This window comes from Actinia tenebrosa, unplaced genomic scaffold (genome assembly GCF_029948245.1).
Source record: "Actinia tenebrosa isolate PJP-AT-01 unplaced genomic scaffold, QUT_ActTen_1.0 PGA_scaffold10__47_contigs__length_13832649, whole genome shotgun sequence".
In the NCBI taxonomy this organism is placed as follows: Eukaryota; Metazoa; Cnidaria; class Anthozoa; order Actiniaria; family Actiniidae; genus Actinia; species Actinia tenebrosa.
In genome coordinates, this window is record NW_028292570.1 from 3414378 (window position 1) to 3439435 (window position 25058).

At 40.5% G+C, this 25058-nt stretch overlaps 1 protein-coding gene across 2 annotated transcripts; it reads left to right on the plus strand.

Annotated features, from left to right (window-relative positions):
- Positions 1-1243: 1243 nt before the first annotated feature.
- On the plus strand, positions 1244-24807 carry LOC116302859 (uncharacterized). 2 transcript variants are annotated; one of them, XM_031712248.2, is made up of 32 exons: positions 1244-2759; positions 3429-3729; positions 4025-4175; positions 4482-5776; positions 6530-6726; positions 7617-7794; positions 8505-8602; positions 8695-8800; positions 9248-9498; positions 9989-10181; positions 10992-11134; positions 11469-11606; positions 11688-11744; positions 12084-13096; positions 13382-13566; positions 13691-13726; positions 13837-13903; positions 14516-14885; positions 15302-15619; positions 16112-16278; positions 16796-17257; positions 17565-17732; positions 18326-18485; positions 18981-19100; positions 19450-19572; positions 19872-19987; positions 20742-20874; positions 21306-21391; positions 21896-22007; positions 22904-23022; positions 23546-23661; positions 24102-24807. In XM_031712248.2, the coding sequence occupies exons 1-32, from the start codon at positions 1365-1367 to the stop codon at positions 24260-24262; spliced, it is 8535 nt and encodes a 2844-aa protein (XP_031568108.2). In that variant the 5' UTR covers positions 1244-1364; the 3' UTR covers positions 24263-24807. The 2 variants fall into 2 exon arrangements, with proteins under 2 accessions (XP_031568108.2, XP_031568109.2); XM_031712249.2 differs by lacking the exon at positions 13691-13726.
- Positions 24808-25058: the final 251 nt, after the last annotated feature.

Sequence of the window (25058 nt, forward strand, 5' to 3'; positions counted from 1 at the left end):
ATACTCCTCATGTGCAGTTCTTTCAAATGCGCCAGTTAGAATTTTCCATTGAGGATAACTTCGATTTTCCGTTAAAATTGATGACGTTATTTTCCCGCCAAAAATGTTGAAATTCAAAAAAGTAAAACGAAAGAGTTGTGAAATTTGTTAAACTCTTCAGTGTTACCAAATTTCAAGAATTTTTAATGAAACACAAAAATGTTTTGCCAAATTGAAACATTTTTTAGCCCTTCTAGCCCGACGTGTCGTAAAGTCTTCAAGTTTCATCACTCGATGTCTGGAAGATAGGCTTGGATAAATAAAACCAAAAAAGTAAAAATTCCAAAATAATGTTGCTAATGTTTTACTAAACGCATCCCACATGGAAAGGAGTGAGAGTGCTTTCAAAGCCATCAGCTTCGATACTCAAAAATTTGAGTTTGCTGGTCATAACAAGGGTTAATCATCTACGGCTTAGGGCCCGACTAACCTCTTCCTTAGGCTTCTGCCGAGCTTCCTGATCAGTCTGTAACTTCTCGGATAGCGGTGTCGGGGCCGAAATCTCCGGCGTAGCCGTAAATGCTTCGCGCTGCCATACGACGGTTCAGCACTCGATGTATGGAAGTATGGTCCTAAATTTAAAAAATAAATAAATTATTTAATTTAATTAAGATAAATAAATAAATCAAGAAAAGAAAAGATACATGCACTATAAACCACCGAGAACCCAGAAAACCAGTGCGCATCCAGTCCGTGGAAAAGGCTCGGTGCTGACCAAGGGAAACGCTGGCTCAGGATAGGAAATTTGATGCCAGATTTTCCGGTCTGCTAAAAAAATAATCTTTGGTTTTCAGACAACTTCATGGCTTCGAAATGAATACGTTATGGCTTGGTTGAATAAATTTATCATGAGGTTTTTTTTTCTCTGAAACGGTCTTCATTTTCGTTTCCCTTTACCACAGGAAGCCCGCGCTACAACTTAAAGATATTATAACTATACAGTATCTGCGTCTTTTTTGACGGAAATACCTTTGCTAACCATTAAAAGGCGTTTTCAGTGCTATATAGTTTTAATTCACCGAAATATAACAGAATTTTCTAGGTGAATGATCTCTGATTCCCGTAGCGGAGCGAGTTACGTCACATTGATCATGTTCGCGAGTTTCTTAGAAAAACGGAAATCAAATTTTTGCAAGTAAGCAAAGAAATAATTGTGCTAAGGAAGCACAATAAGACTTATAATATATTAATGATTTTTTAACATTGAATTTTTAGTTCAAAGAGGGATTTTTTTATGGGGATTTTTTTGCTGATTAAGCGGCCGCGCTGTGAAAGGAAGTCTGAGATCGAGTACTAAAAGCACTGCGTCTGTCTTCACGACCAACATGGCGGACGACGAAGAAACTTTGACTTCAATCAACTCTACTCAGCCTAGAATCGTTTATATTCGACTAGGGAAAGACAAAACTAAAGATGATATACAGGATGAGATTTTTAAAGTGGTTAGGAAAGCGTTAAAGGGTACAGAAGCGAGTGAAAATGGAGGACAACAGGATAGAAACGTGGTGGAGTTGCCGGACTTTGATGCTCGTGGGATACAAGACGTAGCCATAGGAAGAGATTATGTTGGATTGCTTTTTAAAGATGGCCGAGTTTGTAGATTTAAGTGTCTTTGTAGAAATATAAAGCCTTCTACGAAACGTAAGGCTTCGCCAAGTTCGGAGGAACAAACTTTTCAAGTTCAAAGTGATGAAGCATATGCAAGACGTTTGCAGGATCAACTTAACGCTAGAAACCTTAGTACTTCTGCTTGTGGCTCTTCTGCTGCTTCTAGTGTCTCTGAGGAAACAATGTTTGGCTTAACAGAGCCGCCATTTAGGTTTGGTATGCCTTTAAATGAATCAAATCTCCTCGAAAGTGCTAATATTCCAGCTGAAATATCTTCAAGCAGCGCTGAACCTCTGGCAAACGTACCAGAATCAGACTTTGAAAAAGTAACGTCTTTGATTTCTGAGATTTCTGGGAGTTCTGAGAAAAGTGGGACTCAAAATGTGGTAGAAAATTCAGAGAACAAAAGCTTAAGTTCTACACAATTAAGCTCAACTTCTGAAATAGCTAGTGCTTCAACTAGTTCAAGGAAGCAAAATAATGAAGCTTCAAATCAAACTTCTAGTTGTACAGAAAAGTCTTCGAGTAATGTCAAAAACTTATTCAAGAGCTCATCAGACTCTACAAGCATTGGTAGTACAAAGGAGGATGAAAGCATTCGCTCAAGAAGCTTGTCAGACCTGAACTCAGCATCTTCAGCAAGAACTTCAACACTTAATGTTGGACAGTCTTCTAGTCTTACAAATATCAATACCACTAGAGAGACTGTCCAGTCAACATTAAGTTTTATGTCTCGTAGACCACCCCCTTCTCCAACCGTTGTCCACAGAACTATCTTAACAGCAGATCCGATACTTCTCAGGACCTCGCGGCCTGTTTTTATCCCATCTCATGTTCTTATCCCTTCTTTCTCACAAGCTTCGACTTCCGTTTACACGTTTGATCCCAGAAGGCTTAGCAGTACATTTGCTTCAAGGCCACCTATTCGTGTGTTTCAAAGATCAGGTCGCAGACAAATAGCTAGTCCACATGAATATCGCAGGAGTAGGGATAGTAATGTATTGCGGAGAGATCGTGGGAATGGTAGTGCTACAGAACAAAGTGTGGAAGAATCTGCTAGTGATTTTCATTATCCCGACATTGAAGAAATCGAATGGTTACAAACAGAAAATGTGAGTTTTATTGAATTTAAGTATGATTTTAGGCTTGAATATAGAAATTTGTGTGCTGTGTTTGGTCAAAATACCAGTGATTATTTAACAATTATTTGCCGAAAGCGAAGTGAATATCGGGAAATATTTATCGAGATGCGAGTCTTTGAGCGGCGAGGTAAATATTCTCTGATAGCCACTGAGGCTGAGGCAAATAATTGTTTTAGTATAAATACACAGGTGATTCTTTCAAAGGAAAAAAGAAAAAAAAAGAAGATAAAAGACACTTTTTTTCTGGTAACAGCAACAAAGCGGCTGGCTGCCATTTTGGATTATCGCTGGAAGTGATTATTGTGTGATAATGTGAGTTTCTCAACCAATCAGCGCGCAAGATTTTCAATAATCACCTGCATGTTTTTACTAAAAAATGATAATGGCCTTTGGCCTCATTTGCTATTGACTCATATACCATCCCGGCTCGAGGACTAATATAAAAAACACATACTGATTGGACAGTTATTGCACTCTATATACTTTGCTCACACAAAATGGTAAAAACAGGTTTATGATTAAATTAAATATAAAACTCTCACTAGGTAAATATTCACTTCCAATTGGAAAATAATTATTAATTATTAGCATATTTGGTTTGTAATTATTTTTGTATTTTCTGCTTAATATAATTTTTAGGGAGAACCAGTGAAATTTTCTCATATTGGGGCTCTTCATTCCGAATTCATTCTTGTTGAGGAACATAATGGTCTGCTATACCATTGGCCCTACACTGTCGAGAATCAGGATACCATGGAAACTGATACCCTCGAGAGTGAATTGCCAGATGTCGGCATTCCTAAGGCAAAAGTGTCGCCCTTAATCCAGGAGCTAAAACTTGAAGAGGAACAAGTCTTTAAACTTGCAACATATGGGATTAGATGTACTCTTGTTACCAAGTCTGGGAAGATTTGTACTTTTTACGACAAATTCATGAGAGGTATGTATATTTCTAATCCAACTATAGCTATCCAAGTTCGCATTAAGTCATCATTACTTTACGAACGCACTAACCAACTGTTTACTTTACCCCGGCTAGAAGGGTCAACCTATTGCCAGTCACATTTACTAATATTGAGTTGCTTTATCGAATGACAATTTATTTAATACATACAGAATTAGTAGTAATTTATTTTTGATTGCTAATTTAAAAACAATTGAAATTTAAAACTTGCCTCAGTCCCTTGCTACTCTTTGAAATGGCCAATTAGTAATGTTTGTTGATTTATTCACAGAGTGCAATAATGATCAAGTCCCTGCCTTAATACAACAGCTCTCCCACCCCACTGTTTACTTTCCTGAGCTGAGAGGAGACAGCATCATCTCTGTAGACTGTAGTGAGTTCTTTTCAAGTGTGATGACACGTAAAGGAAAGATTTACTGGTGGTAAGTGTGATGAGACATGTGATAAGAACACTGTTCAATCTATGAGCTGTGTGCAATCTGTGAGTTGGCCATGCCCTGACTTAGATCAGCCCAGAGGTTGTTACAGGGTTGGATCTGTGAGCTAGCCATGCCCTGACATAGATCAGCCCAGAGGTTGTCTCAGGGTTTGATCTGTGTGCTAGCAATGCTATAACTTAGATCAGCCCAGAGGTTGTTAAAGGGTTTTGATAAAATATCAAATAAGACAGATTTTTTTTGAAATAGTGTAGATCTGATTGCCAACTATCTCTCTGTTATCTGTTCTAGGGGACTTCTGCCATCAAAAGAGCGACAAGATTTCAAGCAGAAACTAAACAAAGAAAGCAGCAATAACTGTAGTATCGCAGTTAACAACAAGGTACAACTGCGTAAGCACTTACCTGGCTTTCCTGGTGCTTTGGTCTTCAAGTCGTCAGAAACCTATGGCCCACAACTTGGACGGCTTTTATCCCATGAAACGGAGGAAGGAACAAATCAATCAGCAGTCAAAATCAAAGTTGAACGAGTTCCAAAGGTAGTGACGTCACAGCCAAATTCAGGTTCTGCTTCTCCTATTGTTAATCTGCACTCCAGGGTAGAGAGCCCTCTTCCTGAGGGTGCAGCATCTCCCCTACAGTTAATAGCGCAAGAAGCACGGTCATCCAGTCCTCATACAAGCATTAGAAATCAGACACGCCCAGAAACACCTGTTAAAAGCAACCCTAATGTTGAGACGTGGGATGTTAATGACGTCGTGTTTCTGGAAAGCGAGAGTAAAGTTCTTGGAACAGTTGCAGCCATCGATGGTCCTCATGTCATTGTTAAGGTTGATAATGTGAATATTTCCAGTGATTCATCATTGAGGGTTTTTAAAGTCTCTGAATTAGAAACTGTTATGGAGGACACTGCATTAGAAAATGATGTTGCTTCTACTTCTACCTCTATTACCTCAAGTTCTATGTACCGAGGCTGTATTCAAAGTACCCCAAAATGTATCCTAGATTCTAGTCGGGCATCAAATGCAGCCAATAAAGAGGTTCTTACTGGACTCAATCCCATTGCCATGACAACCACCTCTACAGGGATATCAGTCCTTGTGCAACACAAAGAAAGTAATAAAGCATTCTTTCTTGGCCCGGCTATAGATTCAGGGAACAATGAGAAGGTTTTTACATGTTGTGCAGATTTGACGTTGTCAAGAGCAAATGATGATGCATGTGTTACTGTTGAGTCTGAAAGTGTTGCAAGTGAAGAAGCAGCTTTGACAGCAAAGCCTTTAAAGTCTGAAACCATAGGACAAAAAAGAAAGCATCCAGCGATAGAGGAATCTGATGATAATGGCAACATGTCATCAAGTCTGCATCCTATAGATAATGGCAGACCTACTCTACATAAATCACAAGGGTCTGGTGTTATACTCCTGTGCGACAAGAATGGTTGTTTGTACCCACGGCCGTTTGGTACCAAGCTCTCTGAACCCTGTGCAATTGATCTCCCTCCTCTTCATTGCCTTGGGCTGGGACAGAAGCTTGGATACACAAGCAAGTGTGAGGCAGAGGAAAGGATCCTTATGGCATTTCTTGGTAAGATTCCTTACTGCAGTTTTCAATATTCTGCAAACTTGTTGGTTGCAAGCTGCACACTGAAATTTGTTTTTTGCTGCAGTCATTCAAAAATAATCAGTCAGTACCTTTAATGTTCTTGACTGGCGGCAGTTAAAAGCAGTTGCACTGTATAATGATGATGAAGGAGGAGAAGATGATGGTGATGATGATGATGATGATGATTTAGTTGATGATGATGATGACAATGATAATGATGAGTGTGGTAGTGATGACAATCATGGTGAGGATAATGAAGATGTTGATGATGATGCTGTTGATGATAATGACAGTGATGATGATGGTGATGATGATGACAGTGATGATGGTAGTGATGATGATGGTGATGATGATGACAGTGATGATGGTGGTGGTGATGATGGTGGTTTTGGTGATGGCAATAATGATGATGATGATGGTGGTGATGATGATGATGATGTACCATAATAATAAATGAAAATAACGGTCCATGATGATTGGTCAGGGCTCAAAATGGTGGCTTGCCAATTGCCAAATGGCCAAAATGCAGGTTAAATTTTACTACTGGCAGGCTAAAACATTTTTGACCACCAAAATTAATGGAAATAAAACTGCAGGGAAAATTTTGATCCCAAAAAAAAATGTCCTGCAAAAAAAAAATGTCTGGTATTTTCTATTTTGAGCCTTGTTTGGGCTTGTTCAACAATAATGGCTGATTACTGAGGACGTAATCCTCACATAACATTTACGTTCCAGTATTCAAAGAACAGAAGTTAATACCGGCCATCCAGTCAGGCATTGTATCCAAAGTCCAAGACGTTCTTGTTTTTATTGAACAATCATGCATGATAACACACAAAGGGAAGACTGCTGCCTGCAACACAGGAGTAAAAAAACTTGCAAGAGAAGCTGATAGCGGCAAGGCGTGGTCACCGAAACCAGCAGCAAAAGAAGTAAGCATGTTTCATAATTATTTTGAAAGCTTTCAGATTATTGATAAAATAGACCATTTCACAGATCCCATTCCTCAACCTCAGCCTTGTCAGCATGTAATATATTCTTTAGAAATTGCCAACAACCTGTGAAATTTTTAGGTGTTTCAATTGTTCGTTGATGTGTAAATTCCTTTCATTACTGCGGACTGTAGTCAAATTCTAAAGAATAATTACATGCTGACGAGACTGAGGTTGAGTAACTGGATCCGTGAAATGGCCTATTGGGAAGGGCCTAAAGAAGATACAGTCCTGATCCCCTTAGCAGTGAAGCATAAATTCACAACTATTTTACCACAAATGTGATTTTTTTTTCACTTTCTGATTAGCAGAGAGATGTGGAAAATAAGAGGACATACCAACCAATTTATGAATCATTCGCACACAGACAGTGCATGCTGAAAAACGTTTTTCTTTCAAACTTTTTGCATGGTTTTTTTTTTGCATGATATGACTCCATCTGGTGGTCAAAATATATTTAGTTAGGCACTCACTCAGCTATGCTTTGTGAGTACATATAATTCTGACCAACTTTTGACATCCTATTTTATTGGGTAAATAAGAGGAAATACATTGTTAAACCATTGGAAATTCATTAATAGACCTCCTTGGCTCTGACGTAATGTTGTTCCATTTCAGACCATGTGTCATTCCCTAGAGTATTATTTCTTTGTTTAAGGTTTGCGCTCAGTTGCACATGAGAAGACACATGAATATGGGTACAACTCAATCAAAGAATATTATTCTCAAGGGAATGACAGGTGGTCTGAAATGGGACAACATTATGCGGAGCAGAGGAGGTCTATTACATCTAGATTAATTATTATTGATTATTATTATTGTGCTTTTAGAACAGCGATGAAGTGCTCAAGACACCAGTATTCAGTCATGAAGTGATGAGTATCATCAACGAACACACAAGCTCAAACCAGAACGTCATGCATGTATGCTGCACAAACCCTGCCTACTTGACAACAGAAGCTCAAGAGAACGAAGCTGTGGATATACTCCTTGCTGAGTTGAACAAAGGTAAACAACTCACTGGATAGTAGTATTGATGGCTTTACTAGGGACCTTAAGGAGAGTGAATAATTTATGGGGTAGGGGGGCTAAGTGGATTTAATATTTTGATTTTTGGAGTGGTGGTCCCCTACTCAAACATACAGTAATACTAAATATCATGGCCTCCCTTTCCCAGTCTATTAAAAGTATTTTTCATGCCCCCCCCCCCCCCCCCCCTGATTGATACCCCCACTCTCATTGTTATTGGATAAAATGGCTGGACCCCCTCCAAGCCCCATAAAACAGTTTGTTCTGCTTGTGCAGTAGCTTTTGGTAGCATTGTCCTTACTAGAAACCAGAGAATGACCACAGGGCATGGGAAACTGTTTCAGGCATGGAAAACCATCACTCACCATCACACATTGTCATAGTAGTAATAATAATGATAATGATGTTGATGATAATGATGATGATGATGATGATACATGATGATGATGATACATGATGATGATATGATGATGATGATACATTATGATGATACATGATGATAATGATGCATGATGATGATACATGATGATAATGATACATGATGATGATACATGATGATGTTGTTGTTGTTATTATTATTATTATTATTATTATTATTATTATTATTATGGGAAACCATCACTCACCATCACACATTGCCATAAAACCAGGTTACATATACAAGCGTTAATTGTAAGTATTTTTTCCAGGTTTATCAAAGTCTACTCCACCTTCAAAACACATTGAAGTAGCTGTTCTTGATAAACTGCTGAACCACAGGATACTGGCAACAAAGTTCATTTCAATGGTATGTCCTGTCGTGTGCAGTGCTGTTTGCAAAGCAAGGGCTACACTTTTTTGATTTAAATTGTGCTTATCAATGTTTTTTTTTGTCAACAGCTCAAGGATCGTGATGCTAAGGGCTGCACTCCATTCATGCTGTCCATTCAATGTCACAACTTCAAGGCGGCACTTTATATCCTAGATTTTGTTGCTAAAAATAAAGGTATATCAACCTCCCTCTCCTCCTCTCTCCATCCTTTCATCCTTCTTTCCCTCCCTCCCTCCTACCATCCTTCCATTCTTCCCTTCATCCTTCCATCCATCCATCCATCCATCCTTCGTTTTATCCCTCTAATCCCCCACCCTTCCCACCATCTCTATTCTTCATCCTTCCCTCCCTCCCTCCCTCCCCTCCCTCCCTCCCTCCCTCCTCCTTTCATCCCTTCCTCCCTCCATTCATTCTTCCCTTCTTCCTTCCCTCCATCTTTCCATCTTTCCATCCTTTGCTCCTTCCCTCCCTCCCTCCATCTCTCCCTCCCTCCCTCCTTCCTTCCTTCCCTCCATCTTTCCATCCCTCTTCATTCTTTTACTTTTTTATTCATATGGGCATCCATTTATTAGTTCATTCTTTTATCCTTCCATTCATATTTTCTGTCTTCACAATCTACAGGCAAGCAATTTGGTGATTGTGAGATATCACTAGAAACAATGATCTTCCCACCAACCTTCAGTGGTATCACCCCTCTCCATGCCGTAGCTCTGGCCTGCACTGAAAACCTTCCGGCTAGTGGACTTGGAAACAGCTTGACAGTGTCTAACCTTCCTTCTGGATACACACCAAGAATTTTATTGAAGCTGTTCCAATCAAGATATCCATCAGCTTACAGAGCTACGATACCACCACTTGCAGAAGCAAAGAAGGTAGCTCTTTCCTTGCTTGCTTTATTTCTTCCTTTATTTCTTATTCCCTTCCCTGCTTGCTTTTTTGCTTGTTTGCTTCCTTTGTTGCTTGCTTGCTTGCTTGCTTGCTTTGCTGTATCACTGCTGTGTTGCTTCACTGCTTTGTTGCGTTCTTGCTTCCTTGCTCCTTGCTCCCTTGCTCCCTTGCTCCCTTGCCCCCTTGCTCCCTTGCTCCCTTGCTCCCTTGCTCCCTTGCTCCCTTGCTCCTTGCTCCCTTGCTCCCTTGCTCCCTTGCTCCCTTGCTCCCTTGCTCCCTTGCTTCCTTGCTTCCTTGCTTCCTTGCTTCCTTGCTTCCTGCTTCCTTGCTTCTTTTCTTTCGTTATATATGAAATGGAAACAAATGTATAAGCCAAATGATTGTATAGCAGGAGAAAAATTGATTTGTGCCTTGTGCTTTACTACAGTTCATAACAGCATTTTTTTCATTCAACATCATTCTTTCATCATGTAGTATCCAAGAGCCAAGACGCCTAAGCAACGGCTTCTAGAGAAAGCAAAGAACGAAAAGGGTAACACAAAGAAGATGGAAAGCACAAAGAAAGTAACACTAGATCCAACATCCACACCTGGAGTAACCCCAAGGCTGGGCCCTGGAGGAGGTAACAGGATCCCTACTGTGGGCAATAGAAGGGAGTCACTACAAGGTATGTGTGAGAAGAATTGTACATTATTGAACCCTGAAGCATCCTCTGGGCTGATCTAAGTCAGGGCACGGCTAACTCACAGATTGAACCCTGAAACAACCTCTAGGCTGATCTAAGTCAGGGCATGGCTAACTCACAGATCAAACCCTGAAACAACCTCTGGGCTGATCTAAGTTAGATTACGGCTAACTCACAGATCAAACCCTGAAACAACCTCTGGGCTGATCTAAGTCAGGGCATGGCTAACTCACAGATAGAACCCTGAAGCAACCTCTGGGCTGATCTAAGTCAGGGCATGGGTAACTCACAGATCAACCCCTGAAGCAACCTCTGGGCTGATCTAAGTCAGGGCACAGCTATCTCACAGATAGAAACCTGAAACAACCTCTGGACTGATCTAAGTCAGGGCATGGGTAACTCACAGATTAAACCGTGAAGCAACCTCTGGGCTGATCTAAGTCAGGGCATGGCTAACTCACAGATCGAACCCTGAAACAACCTCTGTTTTGATCTAAGTCAGGGCATGGCTAACTCACAGATCTAACCCTGAAGCAGTCTCTGGGCTGATCTAAGTCAGGGCACAGCTATCTCACAGATAGAACCCTGAAACAACCTCTGGGCTGATCTAAGTCAGGGCATGGGTAACTCACAGATTGAACCGTGAAGCAACCTCTGGGCTGATCAAAGTCAGGGCATGGCTAACTCACAGATCAAACAACCTTAGATCAGCCCGGAGTTTGTTTCAGGGTTTGTTCAAATCAGTGTTTCTTTGTAAGTATTTGTACTCAAATCAGCAATGACTCGTTGTAGGGATGGTGACGTTCTCAGACCCAAAGGAGCTGCGACAAGCATTAATAGAAATGGACAAACACATGGTATCCAGTGAGACAATGGTACCTGAGGGTGGTCTGGCTAGTCTGGTACAGCATGTGCTACATGTGAAACTGACTGAGGTAAAGAATGTCTTACCAAGAATTGACGACTCTTGAAAATATCCTAATCAGGGCACAAAACTAATGCTTGCAAAATGCAGGTGAAATTTTGTATTTAGCGAGTGACAAAAAATTTGACTAGCTAAGTTTTGGGAGTATGACCACAGTCCAGACATTGAAGGAATGAAAAGTAAAGTACCTGCATCAAGTAAAGTTTGTCATTCACCGCGTCCCATCGCTAGTGACTGAAATTTTTGCTAATGAGAACATAACTTACTAGGAAGGTTTTGCTAGTGGATTTAAAAGTTAATTTCGTGCCCTGCTAATGAGGCCTACATATTCTTGTTGTATTCAGCTTGAAAGCGATGAAGACGACAAGATGGAGATGGAAGTAGGGATCAGAGGTGGTGTCTACAATGTTTCTACAGCAAGTGGTACAGCTAAAATCAGTAGAAAAACACAAACCATTGATTCAACTAGTAGTCATCAAGGGGTAGGTAGATGAATCTCTGATGGAAAAAAAAAAAACAACAGGAGAGTAAAACCAATGAAATGTTATGTTCTTGTTTTGCAGTCTGCAGAAGACGACTTGATATGCCAATTGTTTGCTCGTGTATTGGCGTACCATGAGGTAAGCTTGGTTTGTGATTGTGTGACTTGTTAATCACGCAACATGTTGCGTGACATCAGTCTTGTTACGTGTTTGCTACATCACTTTACACATATTTGCACGTTTATTGTCCTACCAAAAGGCAAGGTTGAGCTGTGATTGTTTGACTTGTCCACAAAAAATAGTTGGTTGCTCGGTTGCACATGAGAAGACACATGAATATGGATACCACTCAAACAAAAAATCTTATTCTCAAGGGAATGACTCGTGGTCTGAAATGGAACAAAACTACCCCAAGCCGAGGAGGACTATTATTCTCAGTGATATAGGTAACGATCCTTCTTTCTCTCTCTCTTTCAGATGGCTACAGCTTCAAATCAACAAGAAGAAACCGTCCTCTCATTCTTCGTCAACAACTCTCGCTGGCTCAAACTTACCTCACATCAAAAGCAACGCCTATTAAAATACAGCACCAAATTGATTGGCTCCCAAACTGACGACACAACGAAACAACCCAGATTATCTACACCTGATCTCAGTAAAGCCTCTAATGATATCACTGCTGAGATCAAGATCAAGGGATCAAGTGGATCGTCCGCTGCAATTGAGAGCAACCTCTTGGCTCAGTTGGACGAGATCTCCAGTAGTTTTAAAAGTCTTGTTGATACGCTAGCGGCTCTGGAAGGAAAGGTTGCTGAAGAGATGGAAGAGGAGAACGTGGAAACTGACAAGACGACAAAACCTGAAGGACCTGATAATGAGGGTGCTTCTAGTACCGCGGGGAACCTTATTGATTTCAGTGCTCCATCCCCTGAGGAAAGCGTGTCCGAGAAGGACGAGGTACTTCCTATCCTTATTCAACTGGCGCAAAACTGGCCATGTGTTGCGACAACTATACTGGGGTACTACCCTGAGCTTACCCGAGAAAGTCCCATGGAGAGCTCAGATGGAGATTCACATGAGGGACCTAGGGGCCAAGATGGGACTACTAGATATGTCCCTAGTAGATCTTGTAGTATTGACGGCTTTGTTGTCGAACTTCTTGCGAACGCAGACAAGTCTGTACTGATTACTCTCGTAGAGACGATTATCAAAGAGATGAATAAATACCCCCAAGAGCTCTTACTAGAGGTAACCCAACAGTGCCAAGACACTGGGGGCCCGTATACCCCGGGTAGGCTTGCTATTACCGTAGGGATGAAGTTCCTACGCGCTGTTGTACGGCAGATGTCAGTACATCTTAGCCGTAGTGGAGTATCGTATGTTGATTTGAGAAGCCGGCTTGCTTCAAGCTCATCTTCATCATCTCCATCTTCATCTGTAACGTTTGGATCGGATCAAAATAGCAGTGTTGAGTTCAAACACAAAGCAAGGTGAGCACATTCTCTCGTGTCAGTCCTGTTGTATATTATTTATGCTTAAAAAATCGTTATATCACGAATGACGTCATCCGGCCTTGTCATCATGACGTCAGTATGACAGCATCCGCATTCTACAACTTGGGTTAATACTTGGATAGTGAATAATACGTAATTGTAACCTAATATTATTGCCTTATCACGCAATTATTTGCAATTAAAAGACGTCACACCAAACCGAATGACGTCACTACACGCCACAATCCAACACAAACACGTCAAGTTGTTTTTCTTTTGCAGAATGATCCTGAAATCTTTTTCCTGGTTGGGAATTTACGAACTTGTTCAAGCAGCAGAAGCGACGGTCCTTCCTGTACGAGAGGGCGTGGCTAAAGCTCAAGCTAAATCCACTGGAGCAAGTATTAGTAATAACATCCCCACCCATACGGTGTTCCCTGGTGGAAGATACGGGGGAAGACGACCAGGTCAGTTCACTAATGATAATATTAATAATCATATAATATTTATTAATAATTAGTTAATATTAATAAATGATAATGCTAAATCCACTGGAACAAGTATTAGTAACAATATCCCCCACCCATACAGTATTCCGTGGTAGAAGATACGCGGGGAGACGACCAGGTCAGTTCACTTATGATAATATTAATGATAAGTAATAATCTATTTGGATCAGCATTGTTTCTATATTTGATATTGTGGTTATATTAGATTTTATTAATGTGTTCGATTAGGTATCCGTGTTAGTCAGTATGATTCTAGAACAACCAATCAAGAAGCCATGCTGCGCACCGCCTCCAGGTATGTAATCTTTGATTGGTTGATTTTCGACACGTTTGTTTTTCTTGTATTACATGACTCACTGGTTTAGAGCAGTTTTCGTATGACTGTGAAAAGCTTACGGCACGAACACAGTCATGACATGACAAGGGATACGCCAGACCAATCACATTGCGCGATAATTTACTATTCATCCAATCAAATACCCGAAACCCGGCATAAATACGGCGCGGACACGGTCACGTCAAGGTCACGGGACTGCAGACCAATCATATTGCGCGAGAAAAAAATTTAGCCAATTAAAATTCTAGAACACATCACGGTCACGGCACGTCACGCTTACGGCACTGAGCTTTTCACAGTCATACTAAAACTGCTCTACTGGCTCACTATGTTACTGACTGACAAATTGAAGACTTAGTGGCTGACATGGCTGACAAACCGACCAGCTGACTGACTGACGGTCGGACTCACTGACTGTCCAACTGCCTTGCTGATTGACTGATTGAGTGACTGTCTGTCTGTCTGTCCAAATAACTAACGGACTGACGGACTGACTGACCAACTAACTGACTGTCTAAATAACTGAGTGCCTGATTGATTGAAGCACTCAATGGTGTACTTTCCCTTCAGGCTACTTAACAGTAACCAGACTGCTACAGTCCAACAGTGTCACGGTACCCGCCTGGCTGCCTTAACAGAGGATTCAAGCTCTCCCCTAAGAAGACAAGCCTCCACTCCACCAATATCTCTAAGAGGGTACTCACGGGCCACTAGGAGAAGGGAATCCCTCATGGACAGTGATAGTGACACGGATGATGAGACGGGGAACCTTTTTCGGAGTGTTATGGATGAGGATAATGAAATGGATATTGAAGATAGTGATTCCTCAAGTGTTGCTATGGCGACTGGGCTAAATATTGAGCACCCTTACGCTTGGGCGTTAGATGGAAGGCTGTTTGGTGCTGGAGAAAACAATTCGCAGAATAATCTTCAAATTAATGTAAGAAGGAAAAGGTTGTTTGTTGTTCTTGTGTAATGATTACAGTAATGATGATGATGATGATGTTGATGATAGATGGTGATGATGATATGTTTATTATGATGATGATAATAATGATGATGGTGATAATGATCATTATGATGTTGGAGATAGATGATGATGATGGTAATAATGATGGTGATAATGATTGAGGATGATAGATAATGAAAGATGATATATGATGATCATGATGATGGTAATAATGATGATGGTGATGTATGATAATGATGATGATGATATTGTTGATGGTAAGGAATAATGGTATTGGAGGAGAGTAACAAAAGTTTTAATTTATACAACAGTGTTATTTCTCATTTCATTCATTATAAAAATGTCACGCAACGTCACGCTAATTGCAATTCTTTTTTCATACCTAGTTTACGCATTACATCAACAATATTGTCACGCCACCAAGTGTACATACAGGCAACTGTTACTTAACACGGATGTACTCCAGACTCGTGAAAGAAGCAATCGACCTTATCAATTCCAACCAATCAGAAAAAACCACTGCGTCCAAAGAAACAATTGTTACAGAAGAACCAGTCTTACAGGTTTTGGCTATAAACCAGGATGAGTGTGGAAATATACTTGAACAAGTGACGTCAGTCCTCGATGTCACGTGGGTTTGGTTGGCCAAAGTGTTGGACGTGGTAGAGGGTCAGTTACAACATGGCGAAGGTTTTGATACTAAGGTATTTTTTTAACGTGACAAATCTTGCGTGACACAAATGTATAGCGTGACAACTTACTATGCATAGTGGGGAATTGGCAGCATGTGAAGGCTGTGATGGACAAAGGTCTAGCAAAGGCCTATTCTGTGATAATAAACATGGTGCATTCTGGTCATGCTTGGGTACCAACATGACTATAAGAAGGTAAACAGAAGATGCTTGTACCCAACCTAGACCAGAGTGCACCATGTTCGTTATCGCAAAATAGGCCTCCACCATGAATTTTCTATGTATTTGACAAAGTTATGAGAGAGTATCAAACACAATTCTATTTTATTATTATTGTTGTTGTTGTTGTTGTTGTTGTTGTTATTATTATTATTATTATTATTAATCACGTCTGATGAAGGACCTACGCTCCGAAAAGTTTTACGTCTTAGTGGACTTTTACGTTTACAGGCTTAAAAAGAAAACTAAGAAAACATTTCTACAACATTATTTTATTTTTTCCAGAGATACTTGGCCACCCTACAGCGACCAGAGGACTCCGATTTCACACCAATCCCTCGCTCATCAAGCACTAACCGCCCCGGGTCCACACCTGAAGAATATTTAATGTTCTTACTGCGATCACATACCAACGAACATGACGATACGTTACCAGTCATTGATATGTTATGGTGAGTATTGTGACCCCAACGCTGGGGTGCCTGTGTGTTTTTGAAGATGAGAGGAAATGGGAAGAGAATAGGCTAGATGCCTTACTAATGCGCATATCATATTCAAACACCTCATACATTATCAATTTATCGATGGTTTACTATCCTCGACCACAGATACCTGTCCAAGCATTTCGTTGAGCATGCGCAGTAAGAATTACAGGGTTCTACGATCTAGAAGACCTTCTTTTGAATTTGAAATTAAACTAAACACATATCTGCGTGAACTCGGGCTTCATAGCAGAAAATCGAAAGAATCCTTCGTGAACACTGTCATCCTTCTGACAAAACCTTGAAAAATTCCGCCGTTGCTCGACCATGTGCCTATGTGGCGCATACTACGCACGCGCATAGAACTTGCGCATGCGCTTTGAACACAACTGCGATTTGTGACAGAACGCAATAAAAGCCCAATTTATACCTCGGGCATTTCTTTGAAAACCCGAGTAATAAAACATTTCAATTGATTTGTTTACAGTTACGAACACATGGTGTACATTCTGGATTCTTTTATCTACTGCACCAAGCGCTGGCCCAAATCACAAAGGATACTCGATAGAAGCATCTCGTCCATCAGTAGCATGGATGGAGAAGAATCCACTTCTGGAGTGTCTTTCACCGATGTAACCCCCGCAAATAGTGAGACTGGTCTCCATGGTAACCAAGCGAATCCTCGGCGCAGGCGCAATAAAGAAAGAGAAGAATGTATCAAGTTTTATGGCATGAATGTAGCCGGGAAGGACCGGGACGAGTTTCTGAATAACATACAAGCCACTCTGCAGCAGAAGTCCCGGATGCTTGTTCCAAAGGCAACCTGGGAGGTGTTCACCCATAATGTCGGTACTCTAAGAATGAAGTCAGTAGAGGAAGCTAGCCAGGCTGGTAGAACCAGAACTGACGTAGAGAATGCACTTCCAGTTACGTTTGACCGTGTATCCAGGTACATTCTGATAGAGTTAACACTTTATTACTGTGCAGACGCACTAACCGGGATCCCTTGAATAAAACTGACCAATCAGATAACAGTAAACTAGACAGACATTGAAGTGATAGAATGTGTCAGCCAATCAGATTATCACTCTCCTGCTATATTGATGCGCTATCTGATTGGCTGGTTAAAAAATATTGAACTGAATGTCGCAATATGATTGGTTAATGATACTAGTTTATCATAGCGGTCCCTGTTGGAGTATCCACACAGTAACAAATACGTAAAATGTTTATACAAAGTGTTGTTGTTTCCAAAGGCAACCATATCCTTCGCCATTGGTCCACAACTGGTCAGTGGATCAAGTCATTGAGAGATGGAAAATCTCCGTTGATTTGTTTTCCCGCCTTTTTCTCGCCGATGGGCCTGGTGCTGAGCGAGACAGTTTCTTGGCCGCACGAGCTGGCGTGGCGGGAAGATTGGCAAGGTAAGATTTTTACTTTTTTAAATTGATTTTTATTGTGATAATGATGGTGATAATGATGATGACAGTGATGATGATAGATGATGGTGAAATGTGATGGTAGTGATGATAATGATGATGACAGTGATGATGATGATATATGATGGCGAAATTTGATGGTAGTGATGATAATGGTAATGATATATGATGGTGAATTGTGATGGTGATGAAGTGATGATAGTGATGATGACAGTGATGATGATGATATATGATGATGAAAGTGTATGATGGAGGTAATGATTATAAAATGTGGTGGTGCAAGGGCGGATCCAGGGGGAGGGTCGGGGGGGGGGGGGTCGCGACCCCCCCTGTCATTTCTGAGGTCAAATGGGCTTCCTGTGGTAAAAATGCGACTGGGATTCCTTTGCCCACAAAATTTACCCCTGAGACCCCCCCTTCAAAAAACCCTGGATCCGCCCTTGTGGTGGTAATGGTGACCGCAATGATAATGATGATAACAGTGATGATGATGATGACGGCGTTAATCACCATTGACGGTGCTGGAGATTATGATTATACATCGTAATGTATAGTGATGACACAACATCTTTCTCCAGGTTCCGTCGTACCATCGTCTACTTAAGAGAATCAGTAACTGCAGATTCTCAACAAGGGGGCCTAGCCTTCGGAGGTCTCGCAGGGAGAGTGGGAACAACTCTATCAATCGCTGTCAAGAGAATTCGACTCCTGGAAGACACGCTAAGAATTCTGGGAGAGGTAAGTTGACAATAATAGAGCGGTTTTCGTATGAGTGGGATGGGAAACGAGACGGCAAATTAGGATCCGTAGCTACGGGTCGTGATTGGTTTGATGGTATGTGTCGTACCGTGTACGTACTGTATGATAATCGCTCTAATGATAAATCAGCTACTACTCTTTCTAACTTTACTTTTTTCTGCCTTTGCTCTATAAGCTGTTCCGAGGTTGAGTAAGAGCTGGGTCAAGGTGGCATTGCAGTGCATTGTGGGAGCTTTTAGGAGAGGACATGGACCCCATCTTAGAAATGTGTCCCCTCAAACAGCCCCACAATGCAATGCAATTAAAACTCGACCCAGTTTTTTCCTCAACCCCGGATTGGCTGATAGACACAAAATATTTGTTACCTCTTTGCAAGCTCCGTTTCCGTCCCATCCAATTCAATGTTTTTTTTTCAATACCAGTCCTGGTATGGCAACAGACTTTCTTATCGATGTGGGATGTTTTTTATTTCAGATGCAGCCGTTTCATTACAGTAATTTTCGTGCTAAATTTGAAGGAGAAGAAGGCTCTGGTCCTGGTGTTAACCGAGGGTTCTTTGCTGCTGTAGCCAACGCGCTTAAGTCAGATGATAAGGTAAATCGTCTGCCTATACTTAACGGCTGCCAATATGGCTATCAAAAACGTGCCATGACCTTTTCCGATTTTGACAAACAAGATGCATTGTGGTCTATCTTGGGTACAAACAACACAATGTCAGGCATGATGAACAAAACATTTTCGTACCCAATCTAGACCACAATGCACCTTGTTCATATAAGGATTGATGAACAAAAGAAAAGATGTTTGTACCCAAGTAAGACCACAATGCACCATGTTCTTATGAGGCATGGTGAACAAAAGAAAAGATGTTTGTACCCAAGTAAGACCACAATGCACCATGTTCAATATCTTAAAAATCGCATATAATCTTGTTTATTGACAGCTCCCACCCGAGACAACCTCTCTTCTACATGAGCCTGGGAAGCTTCCAGAACAGAGCGGCTTTTACGCGCCTAAACCATTTGCTTCGAGAGAATCTACGATAAGGAACTACGAACAGCTTAAGGTATACTGTAGAATGAGGATAAAGGGATAAAAGGGATGAATGAAAAATGAACTTATTACTCAGGAAAATAATGGACAAGAAAGTGGAATGGACAAAAAATGGACAAGACTAAATTCCACGTGTCATTCTTTTGTATCCATTTTCCTATGTCTTCTCATGCACAACCGTTGAACAAAGAAATGATACTCCATGGAATAACACTTAGTCTGAAATGGGGAAACATTACGCCGAAGGCAAAGACGTCTATAAGCATTTTAAGACATTTTGATTTCTAAAGTTCTTGTGTTCATTATCTGTAGACTCGTTGTCTCAAGATGTTCACAGCCATTGGCAGATTTCTTGGACTCAGCTTGTGGTTCAATAATACCGTTCCACTGAATTTTAGCAGACATGTCATCAAGTTCCTGTTGGATAGGTGAGAACTAGAACTATTTAAGACTGTGTATTACGAGTGCAAACCACTTGCGCTTACTAAATATTGTGTATTGTTCACTGCCTTTGATATATAAAGGATATTACACGGTGGCGCGAAGATATGAAGTTTATCTACGAGTGGTGAAAATACTTCACGAGCAAGCGCAGCCACCCAGTGAAATATTTTTCAACACAATAAGATACATCTCATATCTTCAAGCCAACGTGTAATTTTCTGCTTTATCATATAATTATCCATAAAAAACCTATATTTATCCTTTTCGAAAAACTGATATTTTCACATGTGAAAATAACATGTTTTCACATGTGAAAATATCGTTTCCATGTGTAATTAAGCTATTAGTTTATGAATAAAAGCTTTTTATAATAATAAAAAGCTTATTAAGTTGATTTTATGGATAAATATATAATAAATAGAATATTACATGGGCGCTTGGAGATACGAAATGTATCTTCTCGTGTTGAAAATCTCTCACTCGTTTGTGCACTCACTCGTGAGAGATCTTTTCATCACTCGAAGATAAACTTCGTATCTCCGCGCGCCCATGTAATATCCTCTATTTATTATATAGGCACTTTCATCAACAAAAACTTGTTGAACGGCGTTAGAAAGAGCGGGAAAACATTGGAAAAGACGTCATCGATATCTTCACTAGCGAGGATATGGAAAATGTTTCCCGGTTACACATTTATGTCTATATATTAAATATATTTATCTCTGTGTATTATTCTAGGGATGTCACATGGGAAGACTTGATATTTTTCAATGCTGACCTTTTCGAAGGCCTCAGTCGAATGATGATCGATGCTGCACATCCGCTGATGACGTCAGAGAGGTTCCAGGCCACTTACTGCTGTCATTTTGAGGTTAGTTAGGCAGTCAATAGAGGTTTTGCACCATCACGTGCCCATCCCATAATACTGCTTGGGCTACCTGTGGTTAGATGGCAGAACAATAAAATCCCTTTGCTCTTGAGAATTTAATTCTTTCTTATGTAAAACGACTGTATTGTTCCTGCCATCTAACATGGCTGCGGTCACGTGATGGTGCAAAACCTCTATTGATGATGGTAGTCGGTCTTTCGGTTGGTCGATCTGTCCGTCGGTCGGTCCGTCGGTCGGTCGTCGGTCGGTCCGTCGGTCAATTGGTGGACTAAGTCAGTCAGTTATTGAGGAAACGTTTGTCTTTCTATGTCAGTGGCCTGTACTTTAAAAAACGTCTGCACTGTTCAACCAGTTCCTTATTCACCTAGTCTATGATTTTTCTTACCACGATACTTTTTTTTTTTTTCCTGCAGACTTCCGTGGGGGGTACTACTGAGGAGTTACTGCCTGATGGCTCTCAGATTCCTGTCACACCCAGTAACATCTTTAAATATGTTAGGTAAGAAGCATTAAGGAATAATCTTGGCAGAGGGATAAGGAGTACAGTAAAAACAATCCCGTGGGGGGAGGGGAGGAGAAATATTTGCGAGAAATTGACCTAGGAAAAAAATGACAGTGTGAAAATTCCTATATTTTTCCATGGTTGACCAATGTTAGAGGGTGGGGTAAGGTGGGATACGGAGTAAAGTGCAAAAAAAATCCCGTGAGGGGAAGGGGAGGAGAAATGTTCACTAGAAATTGACCTAGAAAAAAATGGTAGTGCGAAACTCCCTATATTCTTTCCATGGTTGACCATTGTTCGAGGGTGGGGTGGGGCAAGGTGTAAAATAAAGACCCCAGGGGGAGGAGGTTAGGGAGAAACTGGATATTCCCAACCAGTGATTAGCGTGGGGGTGCAAAAACATTAAGACATTAAATTTGCTAGGGGTATTTCCTGCCTTGTGAGTGGCTAGTCACATCACCACAGGCATCCCACTTATCCAGTATGCTATCTATCTTCCAGGTTGTATGCTACTAAAGTCATGGTCGGGTGTGTTGAGGAAGAACTAAGATGTATGAGGAACGGTCTCCATGACGTCATACCCTCTGAACTCCTAGTGACTCTTTCACCTGAGGTACGTACGATCCACTAAGCACATATCTTTTTTATTTTCTTCATAGACCTTTTCAATACAATACAATAGTAGTTTATTCAGGACGTAAATAATCAGTAACATACAATGAAATAGTAGGAGCGAAAGCAAAACTAACACGCAGCCAAAAATATGAATAAATAAGCACCCCGAATAGAAAGGAAGTTTAGAGGTAGGTTAGCCCTGCGTAAAAAACTCTCTAAATGCAAACATACAAACGAAGCAAAAGCAGCGCTTTTCGCTTCCCTTGAGTCGAGGTTGGTGTTGATAAATACAGTAATTGTATACAGTCAATTCAAAAAATGTTGTCGTCGAGCAACTCAAGCCTACGCGACTGGACCGAAAGGAACTATGGGTAGTAATCATTGAAGCCGAGTTGACTGCATAATTTTATCTGACTAGTTATGCCTGGTTTACAGCACGAACGTTCGTAGGCGAGCGGGAAGTGTTGAAGGAGACGTTTTTTAAATGCCTTCATATTTTCGAAATTGTGAACTGAATCATAACTACCTTGTTTTTCTTTCCCAAACCCAAAGACATGCATTTGATGGATTGTTTCTCGCCACTATTATCTTATTACTAGCGGGAACAATTTATTCAGAACGAATATTTAAACCGCTTCAGTGATTTTTACCCATATTTCTTTCGGTCCAGTCGCGTAGGCTTGAGCCGGTCGACGACAACGTTTTTTGAATTGACTGTAAACATAGTCGAGTCCAACCTCGACTTAGGAAAGATTGTTTCATGATGAGCCAATCAAATTCAGGAATGGTGTCTGCTGTTGTTCGTAATATCGGATCAATTTTTTTCCTTTTACGTTTGTGCTTGCGTCTCTGGTAAAAACAGGCTTAACTATTTTGGATTGATTTTTTTTCTAGGATTTTCAGCTTCTTCTGTCAGGTGGTACAACCGACATTGACATCTCGAGACTGCGCACTTTAATCACGTTTACTAACAGTAATGGTTGTTCTAAGGACATCTTGGAACGATTTAAGAGGTAGGTTCCTGTCCGTACAAATATATAAACAAATATATCTTCCCTGTTGTACGAGGGTAATGCTTTATATAATAGCCAATGGCTAGCAACCTTGTGGCCTTCGCTGCGTGATTAAACTGGACTTTAGAAGCTTATATTTGAAGAGGAAAAAAAACTCTGTTCGTCTGTTCTTGGATTTATTTCTGTCTGTCTTTCTGTTTGTTTTCCTGTCTATTCGTTTTCTGTATCTGTATGTGTGTCTGTCTGTCTGTCTCAGTGTGTCCATCAGTCATGTATTTCTATCTGTCTGTCCATCTATCTTTCTCTATCAATTTGTCTGTCTGTCTGTCTGTCTCAGTGTGGTATCCGTCATGTATGTCTATCTAACCTCTATCTATTTGTCTGTCTGTCTTTTCGATCGTCATGTATGTCTATCTGTTTCTATCTATTTGTCTGTCTGTCCGTCTGTCTGTCCGTCTGTCTGTCTGTCTGTCTTTGGTCTTCCCACACAAGTATGATTCTAAGAACGAATCATTCTTTGCAGGTGGTTTTGGTCTATTGTGCAGAAGATGACTGCCTTACAGCGTCAACAGCTATTGTATTTCTGTACCGGTAGTGCTGTTCTTCCTGTGATGAACGATAGACGCGACCCTGACCAAGGTAACAATTTCATTCATCCTTAATTTCATATACATTTGTATTTTTGTTTTCCCATTTATTCATTTAATGTTTGTCTTGCTTACACAAAATTTTATATCAACTATCATAACATTATCATTAAATTAAACCTTAATTAAAACTTGCGGCAAATAAATAAAACTGCATGTTTGTAAACTTCTCCACTTTCGCAAAACATAAATATCCGTCAGTAAAAAAACACTATTTGCTCAAAGATAAATCTCCTTTGGTAAAAAGTACCGCATGCAATATTGTGAAAACACTTGGCTACAAGCTGTACCTTCTGCACTACGTAAATTACATCACGTAAATCGTGTTGCATTCGAAATCCATGTCCATGCTTTTCACTTCAGTCATTCCTAATCCCTTATCCGCTTTCCTGAATTCTAACGCCAATTCCGGTTTTTAATTATGACTCCAAGATCTGAGCATCACTGTCGACGTGATCAGCGGCAACACCAAGGCGTTGCCCATGGCAACCACATGTGGTCAGCGGATGAGCATACCTCTCTATCCATCGAAGAGAATCCTAAAGAAAAAGCTTCTTCAAGCAATACAGTGTCAAAGCTATGGCTTGGGCTAGTTACCAGACCTCCGTCGGCTAATGCAAATTACATCCGGGATGTCAATTGCTGTAACACCTGACTTTCTTGGATTGGTTAAAATCTCTTTGGAATTTGAAATTGAACTTTTAAGTCATCTGTGATGACCAGCTGTGATGTCATACATCGAGGACTTCTTCGATTGATTATGATTGTAATCACCACGCGCACTTTATTTTTAATGTTACCGATAAAGATGAAACGTAAATTATTTGCCGCACAATTCGTATGACCGGGATTCCTGTGGTAATACGTCATGACTATTTTTATTAGAAAAATTATGTCCGGGTTCCCTGTGGTGTGACGTCATTATTTTACAAAATACAGAAAGATTGCTGACAGGGACCCTTTCGAGACAAGAAATGAACTTTTTGTAAATGATAAATTTGTGTGATGCTTCAATTAGTAAACATTTTACTGAGCTTTAGAAGACGATAATTGTTTAATGCAGTCAATAATTTCGATGGCTGTACAGTCAGATTGATGGTTAAGTACTTATTAATAAATAATAATTGTTAAAAAATAATTGGGGTTTTAAACTTTGTTAACTCGTCTTGTGCGCAATGTTGCTTGCCAGTGAAAGTGGGTGTTTCAGTTTGGCCTATTGGTTGGTATGGTCGATTTATCTATCAGTTGCTCGTTTTGTTCCGCCTATTTTTTTTATATTTGGTCTGTACGAGTGATTTTTTTGTCATCTCTCGTATACAATCGCTCGCAAACCAAACCGGTCGGTCTATCTTGGTCGATTTGGTCTGTAAGTGTGTAGGTCTGCTGTTG